Source organism: Mastomys coucha, unplaced genomic scaffold (genome assembly GCF_008632895.1).
Source record: "Mastomys coucha isolate ucsf_1 unplaced genomic scaffold, UCSF_Mcou_1 pScaffold20, whole genome shotgun sequence".
Classification (NCBI taxonomy): domain Eukaryota; kingdom Metazoa; phylum Chordata; class Mammalia; order Rodentia; family Muridae; genus Mastomys; species Mastomys coucha.
In genome coordinates, this window is record NW_022196903.1 from 19,340,357 (window position 1) to 19,357,866 (window position 17,510).

Consider the following 17,510-nt stretch of genomic DNA (forward strand, 5'->3'; position numbering starts at 1 on the left):
ACCTTTTCATTTCCAATATGTATGTACTGTTCCTTTTACTGTCTCTGTATTTAAAATGCATTGAGTCTTCTTTATTCACACATGACCTCACCATTTAATATCCCACCATTGTTCTCTAATCGATCCTATACCACTGTTGGTCACTTTTATGAAGTGTGAATCATGTCATCAACTATTTTATTCCCTTTCAGGTAGTTCTGTGGTATCTGAGACCTAAACCTATATTCTCCATTTGTCAAACATAATTCATCTAAATTCAGACTCACTGCATCTCTACAGCTCAATCTTTTACCACCTGCTTTCACCCAACTGCTTTCTGTGTGTTTTCTCCAAACACAAAAAATAATTAGACATTTGCTTTCAATTTAAGCTGTAATCACCATTTTGCATTTTCTACAAACTTCTAATCTTCCTTCAGAGATTAAAACAAACGTTGGTTTTTCAAAGATTTCTTTTCTGGGACCCTAAACTGGACTGTGTTACTTCTCTGTGTTATGACCAAACCATGTATATTATGTTGACTTTTTCACTTCATTACACTAGATAACTTTGAAGATAGAATGAATTATATTGATCATATAGTTATGAACTTATGTGCATAGCACATATAGTTTGTCTTTAATAGGTATTTAATTACCAAGTCCCTAGGTTCAAGAATCTTGGAAGTTACTAAATGAAAAGAAGCAAGTTATCAGAGACGGTAACACAATATCATGAGCATACAGGAGATAACTTTTCAAGGCATAATTAAGTTTAAGTTTTTCCTAGAAAATGTGGGAAGTTGTTCTGTAAAACCTAATACTGGAATTTTGAAAGTTGCTCTTTTTGCATTTTGCTTATAGAAATAACTCATTGACTAGCATGGTGTGATGTTGTTGTTTCCCTAAGTCTATCTATGGGAACATTATTTGAACATAACATTGGCTCTACTTTTTTATAAAAGAGGGTACAAGACATTCTCTTGTCCTTCATCATGAGTGAAACACCAAGTCAACATCTACAGATCAGAACATTAAGCTTCAACAGATACCAAATCTGTTAATATGTTAACCTTTTACTTTATTTTATTTTATTTTATTTGTGTATGAGTATGTGTGTGTATGTGTGTGTGTGTGTGTACGCATGCACATATGCTTGTGCCTGTGTGTATACATATGGAAGTAAAAAGACAGTTATGGATCCCTAGAGATGAATTTATAGGCAACTGTGAATGGTTCAGTGCCAGTTTGTGGAACCATAGATCCAAAAGCAACAAGTGCTCTTCCCCGGTGAAACCTCTACAGATCCTCTATTCGGCTTTGAACTTGTAACTTTCAGCCTCCAGAACCAAGAGTGATTATATTTCAATTGTTTGTAAATTCCCAGCTTCAGAGAATTTTGTTATTTTGTTTTAGACACCTGAATGAATAGTTGATACATTTAAAATTATAACTCTGCTTAAAGTTACATAATAAAATCTCACACTATCTTTTTCTATACCAGAGTATCAGTCTAACTTTTTTCTAGTGTATCCATGATGTATAAACTATCTACAAGTTAGTCATTAGTAGCCTTCTAGTTTATCAGACTGATAACTATGGTATCAAAGTACTTGTGTTAAGTGATTCTTATTTTACTTACTAATGTATAGCAAACAAAATATGATAACAGGGCATAAAATATAGAAGAGCAGATTAACTCTGGAACTATGTGCATGCACTGAAGAACACGCAGGAAACATTCATAGTCCACATGGGGTTTGGTACTATCAACAGTTTTAAGGAAATCTCTGGTTGTCTTTGAATGTATTCCCAGAAAATGAGGGGAAACAACTGCATTGGTAAGTGATTAAGTACAAGAATACGTTCAAACTATTCGTTATTCTTTTATGGGTATCCTGGGAGCAAATGTGGAGAAGGGTCTTTATGTAGCTCTGACTATTCTGACACTCACTGTGTAGACCATTCTGGCCTCTAACACACAGAGATATACCTGCCTCTGTCTCTGGAGTGCTGGGATTAAAAGTATGCACCACCATGTCCACCAAGATGTTCTTGTAGCCTATTTAATTCATTGAGAGATTATCATAATTTTAAAAAGATAGTAAATAGGTAAATCTTCTGGTATTTTGTTGTTTTTTTGTTTTGTTTTTATGTACATGGTATCTGTAACAATTATTGAACTTTGTCAGTGGCATGCAAGAGCCAAAGGCAATGTAAAATGAATGGCAAGGTTGTATTGCAATAAAACTTCATTTTGAAAATATGTGGCAGAAGATAGCCTTGTTGGACATCAGTGGGAGGAGGGGCTCTTGGGCCTGAGGGTATTCAATGCCCCAGTGTAGGAGAATGCCAGGATAGAAGGATTGGGTGGAGGAGCACCCTCATAGAAGAAGGGGGAGAGGGAGGGAATGGGGGTTTTTGAAGGGGAGAACTGGAAAGTAGAAAACATTTGAAATGTAAATAAAGAAAATATCCAAGGGAAAAAAAGAATGAAGCCATGGCCTATGGACATAAAAAAAGAGAGAGAGAGAAAGAAAAGAAAAGAAAGAAAAGAAATTAGATACCAAAAGTGGATTCTTAGATTATCAATCCTTTGCCAGCAAAATATGATCTACTTTGTAAACAAATATAGAGATTAAACATAAAGAAGAAGGTGTATATTCTCTGTTTGCTGTTGTAGATGCTACCTAGCTTTTCATAAGGATCAGATATACTTGAGGAAGAACATTGTGTATAGCCTAATGTCCAGGAGACATTCGCAGAACATTCTCTCGGGGACTTGTGATGAGACTAGACTGCTTGCCTAGCATGCACAGATATCTAGGTTTTAAAATCAGCACCAAATAAACCACAGCCTGGTGCAGGCTTGTAGTCTCAGACATATCCTTGGAAGGTAGAAGCAGGGGGGTAAGAGGAAGGTTCAGGTCATTCTTTGCTACATAGAAAGCTTGAGGCCAAGAGGTTTGTAAAATAAAGAAAGAAAGGAAGGAAGAAAAAAAGAAAGTACTTGTGATTTAGAAATGACACTGATAAATATAACTATTTTGAGAGAAAAATGGATATGTCAAGTAAAATTCATGAGGTTTAAAGTCCATTTACAAGATCAAGATAGTTACATTCCTGTCCCCAAATGGGATTTCATCTAAAAAATATATGGAATTTTTCAATCAAAACACCTGGGTTCCTGCCTAGTCATATAATTTATCAGCTGAGCAACCTTTGCCCAAATCAATAAAAAGTCATGAAAAGTAGTTCTGTACATTGTCTATGAGCTAAATAAAAATGTCTCTGTAAAATATGCCTTGTGGGTTAAAATTTAATATGATTTTATACTTCATTTTAGAATATTTATTTAAGTTGTTTTGTTGTGTAATGATCAAATTTGTGGTCTGCATTTTAACTGACTTAATAGCAAATTTGACAGCCTGGTAATTGCTTCATCCTTAAAGCACTTGCTTCATTTGGATCTTGGGTTTTCACACTTCTCTGGTTTTCCTTTTATGCCAGTAACCTTTGCTCCTGGTCTCCTTGCCTAACACTTTCTCTTCCCATTAACCTGTTTCTTGTTTTCTTGTTGTTGTTATTACTATTGTTGTTGTGGTTTGCATTATTATTTGCATTATTTGAGACTGTCTTTTCTCTATTCATTTTCAAATGACCTTGAATTTACAAGGCTCACGGTGGCCTCAAAATTTCCTCCAGAGTACTTACTTACATTACAGGTTTAAACTACCATACCAGCGTTGCCAATCTCTGAAGGTTGTAATATCCAACAGTCTACTTTGATTTCCCTTTTTTCTTTTTTTTCTTGTTTCTTTTCTTTTCTTTCTTTCTTTTTTCTTGTTTCTTGTTTCTTTCTCTCTTTCTTTCTCTTTCTCTCTCTCTTTCTTTCTTTCTCTCTTTCTCTCTCTCTTTCTTTCTTTCTTTCTTTCTTTTTCTTTCTTTCTTTCTTTCTCTCTTCCTAATGTTCACTGATGCTTTGTCTGAATGGACATCTGTGTAAGGAGGTCAGAAGCCCTGAAACTGGAGTTAAAGACAGCTGTGACTGCTATGGAGGAACTGGGAATTGAGCCCAGGCCCTCTGGAAAAGCAGCTGGTACTCTTAACCACTGAGCTGCCTCTCCAGACCCCAACCCCACTTCCGTTTCAATTTTATGTCTTCTTTTACTTTCCCAAATGATTTCAAGTCATAGACTTTAAAAACTATCTAAAAGCTGATGACTGTCAGATCTAGTAGCTCCAGATGATCCCATCTCTCATGAACTCTGAATGTCTGGTAAGATATATTCATAGTTGTACCCCATACTCAACATCTTCACTTCGGTCCCCAATAAGCATCTCAAATGTACACATCAAGCACTAAACCCCATTCTTCAGCCCTTCTCCACAGCCAAGCGGTTTCTCCTACAATCATTCCAGTTTCATGACATGCAACTCCATTTCTCTACCTGACAGGTCAAACACCTAGGAGGCATCTTTGAATCTCTTCTTTGAACTGTATGCTATATCTAATAAGTAAAGGAAGTGAGTTAGTTGGCTTTTCTTTGCGAAATTATTAACCATACAGTCGATATATGTGCCCTGTTCTGGTTTCCACCTATCTTGCAATCACTTGCCCATCTCCTTTTTGTTTACTTTCTCTATACAGTAGCTCAAATTATTCCTTGAAAATCAAAGTCTGCTCAAAATTCTCCATTAAGTTTCTACTTCCTCATTGATAAAAGTTGATCATGGACTTGTTGGCCATGGCAAACCCAAATCTTATCTCGGCCCCTCCCTGACACCCTTTGAGTAGATTTACCACTTAATCCTTTGACTGTAGTCATGTAGTCATACCATAGGCACTGACCTGCCTTGAGGCTTTTGTACCAGGGGTTTCTCTCTTAATAAACATTCTCCAGTACTTAAATAACTGAAATATTTACCTCCAGTAAGTCTTTATTCAGGTAAATAGGTTGTTTTATCTTGATTAAGAAAATTATTAGGGTAAATAACCCTATCTAAATTGTTACCCCTGACTGATCACTAACTTTTTGCATTTTTCCATACCATCAAATATGTTTAATTTATGTGGGGGAGTACTTGATATATGCATGTGTATGCCTGTGTGTGTGCAGATGCCTAGGCATGTGTATGTGGAGGCAAGAAGTGGACATCCATATCTTTATCACTCTCCACTTTATTTTCTGAGACAGATTCTCTCACTAAATCTGTGGCTCAGCAATTGTATAGATTGGCTTTTCACCATGCAGACTCTGACTTCTCCCTGGAGCTGACGTTTCAGGTTTATGATGCTGCACCTGGCTTTTTGTGTGGGTGCTGAGGATCTACATTCACATCCTTGTATTTGCATAGCAAGTAGATTAAACACTAAACTGTCTTTTGAGGACACAGCAATTACCTTTTAAACAAACTATTTAACTCGTCTATTTAGCAGATATATTGTTTGCTCTCTCCATTATTCTAAAATAAATAGGAAATTTGTCTACTTTAATTCATAAAAAAATCCCCAAGTTTTATTTATTACTATTTTCCAAGTGTCTGGCAGACCTTACTTACCACATAAATATTTATTGAATGACTGAGTAAATATGTTATATAACATCAATATATGCATAGGTTTTTCTCATATATTTTATTTATAAATGTGTTTTCAACTATAGTAATACGAATATCTGTTGTAGAAGAACAAATTGATCGTATTCACTACTTAGCAGTTTAAATTTAAGTCAACATTATAAAAATTCAATTATAGCAATGTGCATAACAAGGTTTAGACAGTCAGTATTGGCTTTAAAGTATGTAAATAAAATTATATATATTGTGTCCAAAGAAAGACATGCTTAGGGCTCTCCACTTGGATGAAGAGACTCACCTACTCAGTGATAGATTTAACATTCAAAAGTGCTGATATGAGGTATATCAATAACACAACACTCTCAAAACCATTGATATGAAAACTCAGAGGTGTTGTATCATCATTTGAACATGACTTTACGTGTTCTATTCCATTGTACACCCTTGAATTCTGGATGGCATCCAGAATCATCTGGAATACAAGCCTGAGAAGATGACAATAAGGGATTCTCTAGATTAGGTAGCCTCTCGGCATACCTGAGGGGGATCTATCTAGGTTGGGTTAGTTGCAGTGGGAAAATTTGCCCTTTGTGAGTAACACCATTCTATGGATTTTTATTGTGGATTGAATAAAAAAAGAAGCAATTGAGCTGAACACTAGCATCCCTTGCTCTTTGCTCTCTGATTGCAGATACAAAGTTACAGGATGCCTTAAATTTCTGCTGCTACTATTTCCCCAGAATGATCACAGTACAATCAAACTGTGAGCCAAAGTTAACCATTCCTGGCTTAATTTACTCTTGTCAGGATACTTTATCCCAGCAGCAGGAAACATAGTTAATTCATTAACCTGCTTAATTTCAAGTATTGTCAACAAGCAAAGTAACTAGCCTTAGTTCTGGAATGAGATAAAAAGATGGGATGGTCAGTGGTGGTGATAGATGAAGACGGTAGGTTTGAAGAGAGGAGTTAAGATCTAAAAACCATATGAACTAGAGCTACAGATTACATTAATATTTAATTTCCAAGAAATGCTAGGTGCATTTATGATGTTTATTTGCAGAACAGATGTGAAGCAAAAATTTCATGGATCAATATAATCGAATGTCACACTAAGTCTAAATGAAGCTGAACTTCATAAAAGTCAAAATTACCATTCTTGTGATTTACTGGTGACCTACAACCAGAAAAACATGACATGGAATGAGGTCATTTGTAAGACCAAAAAAATGGAGGAAATGCCTAGCCTAGGTGAGAGTTGCTCTGAAGACTTATTTTCCACCTCTAAGACCCAAGGGTTAGTGATGGTGTCACCTTTGAAAATAAAGGATTTCTGGACTGGTACTGCCAGCCACAGTGGTACAAGTACTGTAAGCTCCTACAACATATTTGCTGTCTCTAATTCGTCTTCTCCACCCCTCCATGTTAGACCACCTAAGAAACTTAGAATTTGGGGCTCCAGATTCCTCCGAAGCTGAACCTCAGCCTAGAGGGAAGAGCAGTCAAAGGATAACCCTTGCCATACTCTTCTCCAAAACAATAATAATTAGAAAGGACAAAAGGAAAGTTGGAAGGGAGATCAATAGAAAGAGGAACAGATAGGATCATAAGTGCAAAAGGAATCTTGACTCCTAACTGGGGATAAACTATGTGCAAATGAAGTAGGAACAACTCCTCTGGTAGGAAGAGCTTAACCAAGACTAGTTAGAAAAGAAAAATCTCCATCCACATGCAAGATGTGTCAGCATCCTGATAATGGCACTAGACCCAAGCGGAAAGAAAGTCAGATTGCACTGACTGACTGTATGAACTTGAGGGCTTTCATAAGAATGTTGCTACTCTAAAGTTGTAAGCACTTTAGGCAGTTATTTATTCACTACCTAGAGACTCAATGGAGATAAGTGTTCTGGTTTCAGGGTGTTTCATTTATTTAAGGGGAAACTGAATTTATATTCCTTAGATGGGTACCTTCAGACTGCATAAAGGTTAAAAAAATCTCAGCATGAATAAACACCTCTCAGCAAGAACAAAATAGAAATGCACATGAAAGCTAATTTGACTTTATCTTTTGAAAAACCAGGTTGCTGGAAAAGGAAAACAGGGAGGGTTTTTTTTTTTTTTTCCATAAAAAGCACAAATTGTGTTTCCTTTTTTTTTTTTTTCAATACTGTCAGTTTGAGTTCTGTGGAATTAGGGAATTGTACAAGATTATTTAGGATGTGAATGAATGGCCCCTTTAGTTGGGAGAAAGGAGCCAGCTATAAATGTCAGCAAGGGAAGATGGTCACATTTCTTCTATAGACACATATGACTCAAGAAGCGATGACCTGTTTGTTCATTCAAGATAGACAGACTTGCAGACTCTTCGAGAAGGAGCCTTGTGTCAGAATCATGGATCCCTTTAAAGACAACTTTTCTCAAATGATGTCACCATATAAATAAGTAATCAAAATTGAACAGCATTCGAAGAGCTTACATGTGAAGAACGCATGATCCCAAACATGGGGAACATTAACCCAGGCAGTAGAGCTGTGATTGGCAGGGGCAAGGCTTCTGTGATCCAAAATATGGCAATAACAAAAAGGATGTAGGCACATTCTGCTTCCTGCAAAGAACCAAGACAAGATATAAGGTTAAAAAAAAAAAAACCCCAAATCATCCTTCAAATCATGACTACTTCTTCTCTATGATGCTTATTGAGAAGGAGCTGTGAAAGTTTCTGCATTAAGTTACCACTTAATAGTTACTTTTAGGGGGTTTGAAGCAAAAGTTAATAAAGGTGGAAATGAAAACCTGGAAATTTTCCCATTTCCTTTCATATTTCCTTCCAAACAGATCGACTTTGTGTCAATTTTCTATGTCTATGGATGTCTATCTACATTCTCATTTTGTGTCTCAAATGGGCTGAATGTTGCTGGAATGTAAATAGGCAGGCTGTAGACATTTCTTCATGATGGGCCTCTCTTTTGGTTCTGTTCCTTTCATCTTTTAATTGTGCCTGTATGGGTGGGACCTGCATCCATATTTTTAACCAAAGTGAGAAATCGGAGCAAGCACAGCGAGAAGATGGGTGCCACAGATGAGCCTGAATCCAGCTTCTAAGCACATGAACTTGGGGATGCAGAAGTGTCCAGCTTGCATTTGTGAGGAGGGCAGCTGAGCTACTGTAGACAGTACAGGGAGACTCAAAGGGAAGCTTAATACTAGTGAAATCTAGTTAGTCTAAAACTGTAGGTTTCTACAGTTTTCAAGCACTGAAAGGAAGTGGTTAAATTTGTAACCATCTGTGACTTGTATAATTTACTATGTAATCACCTGAAATGTGCCAAACAATCAGTAAATGTTGTCTGAGAACTCTGTATGGCATTTGGAAATTTACCGAGACTGTGGCTAGGGTTTTGATGAGGTCTTTTCTTTAGGCCTGTACAATATCCAGCTTTTCTCTCTATGATTCACTAGCATCCAGCTGAATCCTCTGGGCTGGGTTTTTTGCTTCCCAGCATCCTTGCTCTTTCAGAGAATCTAAGAGATTCTTAATAAGCTCAGACCCTGCCATATCTTCATTGTATTATGTTTTTAAAGGAAAAAGAATAAAGGTATTTTGATGTTGACAGTTTTTACAGAGTCTGCCTCTGTAGTCTTGACAAACAATAAAAAAGCAAAATAAAGCAGAGCCTTGACTGAATCCTTCTAAACAGCTCTGGAGAGAATCTGTGGGCACAAGTTTAATTTAAAATGCCAGTGCAGAGGGAAGTCTGTGTATTTTCTTTTAACGATAACACATGGATGGACCCAAAACTTTTCCTTACAGCTTTATGTTTTCTGCCATATTTGGAAGAATATAGGTTTCAAAGACAACATGGGACCCTTGACTATTATACTCCCTAGTTCTGACCAACCAATCTCCTGATACTATTTATTGTTCTTACATTAAGTATCAAATCTGTCCCTCTGACTCCATCCAAGTCCATCAGGGGGAAGCTTATTCCAAGACTAGATCATTTTCTAAGAATACAGTTGATTTTATCATTTCTTCCATAAAGCTAGATTAAAGGCCTGTCCACCCAGAAAATACTTTGGAGCACCCACATATAATGGTCTGCATCAGAAAAATATGAGGAAAGTCAAACGAGGCTGGTGAGTTCTGGTTATCACCTCTAACTTCTGCTGTAAACTAGAATTTTACCCCCAAACCTCTAATCTACTCAGAAGGGCCATCTTTGGTGACAGAAGTCTCAATTGCTAGATGACTGTCTTTCCTGGAAGATTCTTGTATTGTACTAACACAGCTCTATCCTGTGTCAGCACCTTTCTGTTGCTTAATTTTATATTTGTGATAACTGAGAATTTTCAACCTGTATTTACTCACCTTCACTCTATAATCAGACTTATCCAAATTTTTTTTTGCTATCAATTCTCTATTTGTAAAGACACTTTTGAGCCAGCATCTGGGGGAACTGAGGCAGGAGGAGGGATGCCATGAGATTGGAATTAGCCTGGTCTACGAAGCATGTACAAGTGTAGCAAGATCTACATAGCAAGACTGTGTCAAGACAAACAAACAAGTCTCCTTTTTGCATTATTTTGATGTTTGGATCTGACCCTTCTCATTTTGCATCACACTCTAGTTCACAATAGTTGTCTACCAGTAAGTGTCAGCATCTCCTTAAGGGCTTCTTTACATTAATTCTGGGCCCTTTACCTTACTTAATGATTTGAAGTATCTGAAAGCATAATATGGAAATTCAATTTCTTTGCCTCACAATGCTTGTATTTCTCTATATATGTGTACATTTGTGTATATGTACAAATTTGACTTGAGACTTATAAATCAGTAGATTTTATATTAAAATATAGTGAACTTTTGTCTTTACCTTAACAAATGAGAGGCTAGGTAATATTGGTATTATATTGTACAGGGCAATAACAATTCTCTAGATTCTTAGAAACTTATGTCTTAGAATGCAACAGCTGCCTTCTAGATCGGCACAGCTCCTCCATACTCCCTCTGCCTTCTCTTTCCTTTTTGTCTTTAATTAGCATTTGAGTGGAATGTTTAGAAACAAACCATCCCCTACTTGTTCTGACTTTCTTACTTGTTTCCCTATCCCTGAGTTATCACATTTGCTCATTGGCTTTCTCTGCACATATCCCATGTAATCCAACAACATTGGGATCATCTAGGAACTTGCAAGAAATGTCGTATGCCTGTTCCTAGATACACTGAAACAAGACCAGCATTTTCAAGGTAACCAAGCGATTTCTCCTAAAGATCAAGAAGCTATGGGATATATGATCACTCAGTCTTTTCTTCGCATTTATACCTCCTGGTCCAGAATCTTGCTTTCAGGGAATATCCTTCTGCCAGGTGAAGTCCCTGGGTCTGTAAGCTATTTGGAGAGTCTGACATCCTACTATATGCAGTTCAAAATTACATACCATTCATGGAGTTTTCCACGGTGACATTTGAACATAACTCTTTCCATATAAGTAATTCATGGGATTATAATTGCACCATGCATCTGTTGTCTCTATAAACTAAACTATGATTTGTAAGAATTTCCCATGCCTGAAGGAAATGCAAAGTCTAGAACTGCAAAGTCTAGAAAAGGAGTCAACCTTGTCAAAATAGAGTGAGGGAATTGCTTTTTCCCATCTCAAGCCCACCCACCCTTCAAGGTCAGGTGGGTTTGTAATGCTTGTGATGTTGGTATAATAACCTGCAACCAAGGAAAGCATGCATTTTAATCCAAGTTCTGTTCTGGAGTTAGAAAAAAATCCTTTACTACTATAAATCTGTGAACAGAGAGACAGAAACCAGAGTAATAGCTATTTTTATCTTGTTTCTATATTGTGACAGAAAATTCAGGAAGGGAAGACATATTTGAAATTATGACTATCACAGACTTTACAAAGTGCTTTTAAAAAAATCAGTGATTCCTTTTTCAAAATACTATATGTGAGGTGAACAGAATGAAGGTGGAGAAGGGGTGAAAGGGGGATGGGGAGGAAGAAACAGGAAGACAGAAAATACTCACGAACTACATTGGGACCAACAATGCCACTTATACGTTCAAAAGTCTCTAGGTGCCCCACTTTTGGGGTGCATCATTTGTTTCAGGAAACTAGACACTCACTCAAACAGAGGAGACTGCACAGATGTCATCAGATGTTCCAGTAGATCAAAATGAAGGAGACGCACTGCCCCTTAACCCAGATGCCTGCCTGTGAGCACCTGGACCCCTCTGGCCTACTCCTGAGTGACTCTACCTTTCCCTGGTCCAGGAAGCTTCTCTCTCACTAAGGGTGATGTAGGGGAGGACACTTTTCCTTTACATTAAAAAATACTCAGGTGTTAAAGCTTTGGAGCAATTTGTTTTAAAATAACTATTGGAATTCTAATATATTTAGGACAGTTAGAAAAATTAAATAACAGACATAGTTGTTTACTTTGTCGTATTGAACAAATATAGATATTCAGTCCCATTTACTTTACTTTTTTTTTTTAGGATAGAAAATGTTTCTGTGAAAAGCTCCTCAAAGTCACTTCCTTGTCTTCTTTCCCTGTCCTCGTCCCCGAGATTTGGATCTGTTGAGCTTGTGGTTTGTCTCCTTCTGTCTGTGTTTTGTGATTTTTTTTTTATGGAGACCATTAGTATTTTAATAACCATGTTTTTTCTCTTCCTTGTATGTGGTATCTGCCTGTGTGCATATTTGTGTAGGAGTGCACTTGCCTGTGCAGTCATGTGTGGAGGTCAAAAGTTCAAGTTAGAATGTCTTTCTCAACGACTTCTCTTCCCTAATTTTTGACAGGCTCTTCGTGAATCTGGGGCTCAATATCTGGGCTAGCTGGTTGGCTAGTGATCCCTGGCCTTCTCCTCTTTCCATCTCCTAGCACAGGGGTTGCAAGTACTTACCATCATCCCCGGCTTTTACATGAGTGCTGGAGACCCAAGCTGAGATATTCCTGTTTGTGCAGTGAGCGTGACATCCTCCGAGCTATCTCCGCAAGCTCAACATGCACTTTTAAAATTAAAATGTTTTACTCGTGTTTCATTTAGTGACTTTTTCACTCAGTACTTCACATTGCAAGTGCATTCATACTAACATACACATAACTATTGTTAAATTCATTTTAAGTGGATCAAATTTTCCTTGCTAAGGAATATATTAGCATTTTGTGCATAGCTTTCTAACCCTCTTTAATTTTTCAATATTGTATGGCTGTGAACATCTTTATACTTCAGCTCCATATGGATATAGGAAAAAGATTTTCAATCCTAGAACAGAAAATATGTAACAACATTTCTTGGTGGAAAAGACCACTTAAACTTTTTTTAATGTTTAGCTATTTCTATTTTTCAAAATGGTGGCTACACTATTTTTGTACATTATATTTATTATTTATTATAATTTGTACAGTATTGCTATTGGTATAATAGTACAAAACAATCCCTTCCCTATTGCTGCTCCTCCAAATTGTTTCTTACAATATTATCATTCTTTTAATTTCTATGGTTTTTCAATAAGGATTCTGATCTATTTGGTAAATTGCTTTATTTTTCTCAAACTTGCCTTAGTAGACTTGAGCTTTACTTGAACAATAAAATTCAGAATCACAGTTTCATCTCAGACTTTCCTGTACTTCTCAAACTGGTCTACAGCCTGTGTGCTGTTCTGTTTCCCATTGTTGTAATGGAAATACCCAAGACTGGGTGGTCATTTTGGATCTCATGAGCATCTTGTGGTGATTGGTATCACAAGGCGGGAAGTATATGTAAAGGGAGATGATAGAGTCAAATAAGGTTCTAAGAGTCTAAGGAGGGCCCAACCTTGGACCATTTTACAACTCACTCTCATGAATCCACTCTTTTAATTGCCAACTACTAATTGACAATTTTCCCAGAAAGTCACACTCAGCCCATGTCCCAGCCCAAATATTTGTCTGTTAACCAATCATTCTTCACTATAGCTGAACCTAATCTAACTCTCATGTCCTCCAGCTACTCAACTGGATAATGGGCCTACTTTGCTCTCCCTAACAGTTAACATAGTTTAGCCTCACCAGATTGCTCTAAGGATGGCACCCATTTCTCTTTTTACTAGCACTAGAATATAGATACCCTGGCCTACCCTAATTTTGATTGGATCTTCTTTCCTGTCTTCCTGAGCATCCTCTTATCTGACCAGTCCTGTATAACCATGATAGTCTATTTCTAGATATTTCCATTTAGCCAGCCCAGTGTCACCCCACCCTCTTCCTGAATCCCCCTAGTAAAACCAGTATTCCCAGCCTTTAGTCTTAGGCCTCCAGTCAATAGAAGTGTGGTGGGGCAACTGAGATGGCTGTTTCAGCAACCATGGTAAAGGAAATATACAATTGCTATCCAAGGCTCTTGAGATCTCTACTGCCTTCTCATCTTCTGTTTGGGGTTACATTTTTAGATAATACTTTGTTCTACATTTTGACATTCTGGAAGGCTTTTGTTCCTTGAGTTTGTCTCTTGATATTGATGGGTAGGTGAGACTTGCCAGATATTTAAGAAACCTAGATCAAAGCTACCTAATCCAATAAGCCTCTCTGTCCCTTAATTTGTTCTCCTGATTGACCCCATGACTACAAAGACATTTAACACTTTCACTCAGAGCCCTTGGTGATCTCCTATCTTTCAAAAGAATTCTATTCTTTAATATTTGGCAGACCACTGGGGGTGTATATTCAAGTGCTGGCAGAGTGGAGTATTGACCCTTCAACAGAAAGGTATAGAGGGTAGTATATTTTTAAAAAATCTAAAATTAATGATAGACATGAGGCCAATTCAAACATCTGTAGGGATGTTATCATCTGATATTTAGCTATCAATCTTGCTGCAAACTGGCAAAAGGATTACCAGGAAACAAGGCAAACACAACACAGATTAGAATAAAGCTTACAAGAACAGCTAATAATGTGCCCCAACTTATTCAGGCATAAGGGAGGAAGAATAGTCTCCCAATAGACACCTTCCTAATCAGTATATCTTTTGGCTGTCCCTGAGTCATGCCTTGGCATAGTCCTGTTATTCATCTTATCTATGTATGGTATTGGCACAGTAAATTGCTTACCTTAGTTGATATACAAATGTCATTCTTGAAGAAACTGAATTCAACAACAAAAAAAGAGAAATTTCTCCTGAGGAAGTTGATTACCTAGGACCACTCAAAAACCCCAAGACGTTTCTGAGTTTTAAATTTTATTTTGTTGTTTTAATTCCTATAACTACCTACTCAGCTAAGAAGAGCCAAGGCAAGCATAGTTATGACTAGGCAATTGGAATATTTTTTTTTTGCTTTCCCTAACTTCTCATATTACCATGAAAAATGTGAATATTATGTTTAAAATTTACCTTGGTTATCTTGTAAATGATAATTTCAGATGAAAATGACACATATATTCTGTTTTAAATACAGTTTTTATCCTTTCTCTTTTTTAAGGACATACTGACTGATATTGGGCTGTAGGTGTGGCCCTTATGTGAATAAAAGAGTTGCTCTCTTTCCTTCAGAACTTGAGGAAAACAGATGAGCCACAGGCTTCACTCATGACAACTATTCTTCTGGAGAGGACAAAAAGCCAATAAGAAAGGAGAAAAGAATGCATTCTAAGTAAGTCTATGTGCTATAAAGAAAGCATTATTACCTGGCAGAACCTGAAGGAGTTATGCATGGCTTCTGATACACCTGCCCCACTACAGTGGCTACTAATCAAATCTCAATCCATACTAATTGCAATGCTTGATACATTTTAAAACACCCCTATTTTTGAAGATGCAAGGTATGGAGCTCAATGTTACAGTCAGGGGAAAATAGTTAGCGTCTCTGCTTAGATTTTAGACTTTAAAAATGGAAAGCAGAGACAGCTAGTGGGTGGCTTCACAATGCTAGGTATCAGGGATTATTTTTTTAACTCCCCTTTTTACTCAGCTTCAATACTTAGCTAACACACTAGAGGCATGGCTTTCATGAGACCCCACCCCCACACAATCATTGAATTGGAAATAACCACTGTTCTACATTTTATGCATTAAGAGGAAATCCATGAATTAAGATCACAATCACTAGAGGATTTTACTAATCGTCCAGAAGCTGGGATTTTATAGAAGAATCTGAGGTGAGTCTAGAGCAGCTGATCTGTAGACAGTATCTCTAAGTTTTAAAAGAGGATCCTCTTCATTTTATAGGTGAAGGAATGGGCCAAGGGTAGAATGTCAAAATTTCTTAGAAGACTTAAAAGAGTTATTTAGGTAATGGGAGAGAAGTGAAGCTAACCCATGGCCAGTATCCATGTATCTCAGAAGCGCAAAGTAACTGAACTGTATTTCTTGACACCTTAAGAGTCCATCATGGGTCAAGGTTCCTGTGCTGTTGCAAGGAACAAGACCAGAGAATCTGCATCTCAGTGAGCACTTGTGGGATTTTAAGTGTGGAAACTTATGTATACTTTCTCAGGATTGGATATAAACACTATTCCAGAGCTATGTCATTCCCTAAAAAAGTGAGATTTTAGTAGAACAAAATACCATAGTGTTTCTAATACCCTGTATCCTAATTCAAAAATGAAATAACACGACACAAAATACCATTGTGCTCTATGGGCTTTGGAGTTCCTATTACCTTGTATGCTAACTTAGAAATTAAAAAATATACAACACAAAAGAGGATTATCCTCTGGGGGTTTGGGAGTCAAGCAGTCTCCTCTAATCTTTTTGTTCCATTTCTAGATAGGTTCGTGTGACTTTGGGTAATTTTTAACCTGAGTTTGTTCAACTGCAGTAATGATATATTGACTATTTCTAATAATTATTATTTAGCTTATTATGAGCTGTCACATTTGTCATGTTTGCCAAGCAAGGTACAAAATCCTATCCTAGAAGGGAAAATGAGCTTTGTGGGTCAGGTACTTCCATTTATACCCACATCCTCTTCACTACTGTTTTCTCTGTTCTAGAAGCCCTTTCTTCCAATCACTCCTTTACCTTATAGCTCATAGAAATTCCATATCCTTCTGCCATCTGAGAACAACCTATTTGATCACTCAACATAGTCATCTACTCTCTGTGTGACAAGCCTTGTATTGGGGGTAAGGGATCACAGATTAACAATCTGCATGATCCTCTTAAGGCATTTACAGTCTGTGGAGGAAGGCAAAGATAATCACCGCATGGAATACACACTACAATAGAGTCAAAACAACTATGATGAGACATGAGTGGCCATGATGAGTCTCAGTTTGCTCTGCTCTCCTGCAGAGCAAAGTGGAAGGCAGGAAGATATTCTAGCATCAGCAAAGAGAGAGCATTATGAATAGTCACTGGCACTCTGGGGACAGCAAAGAGTGCGTGTAGAAGACAGATATGGGAAGTTATTAGGACAAATGCCAAAGCTGAAACTTTCCATCAGTGTAAAAAATGTTTACCTGGTGATCATACCTGGCATTTTAAAATCAATTCTCTGGCGAAATTTTGGAAGAACGGGTGTGAAAAAATGATGCATGAATAGAGATGAAGATTGTTGTCTCAAGGAGAGTACAGTGAGGATGTAGAATGGAAGAAGGATGGAGAAAGCAAGATTTAGATGGAAAGGCAACATAGTGATAAGAGAGAGGGAGGGTGAAAGTTTCTGACAGGACATGGGTTTGAGATTTATGCTTATATCTTGACTCCCGTATTCTTCTCCCTTGGAGTCCATCTTGGTGTAAAATATTAAATACAAACAAACAAACAAATAAAACAGAAGTACCAAAGAGAAAACTGAAATGCAGTTGGGATCTTACAATCCATCAACTAGTAAATGTTTTTGTCAATATCCATAGGATTGTTTCCTTGTCTCTTTATTGTGAAAAGGGATCCAAGCAAAAGCATTAGACAACTGGAATGAGACACTCTTGGGAGAAATGTGGCCAATAGAATAATA

At 37.2% G+C, this 17,510-nt stretch overlaps 1 protein-coding gene across 1 annotated transcript in view; it reads right to left on the reverse strand.

Moving 5' to 3' along the window:
• The window catches only part of Slc13a1 (solute carrier family 13 member 1), a 74,942-nt gene that overhangs the window by 53,307 nt on the left and 4,125 nt on the right, over window positions 1–17,510 (reverse strand). The window contains exon 2 of the mRNA XM_031380770.1: window positions 8,035–8,163. Coding sequence (XP_031236630.1) covers window positions 8,035–8,163 — 129 coding nt within the window. The remainder of the gene's footprint in view (window positions 1–8,034; window positions 8,164–17,510) is intronic.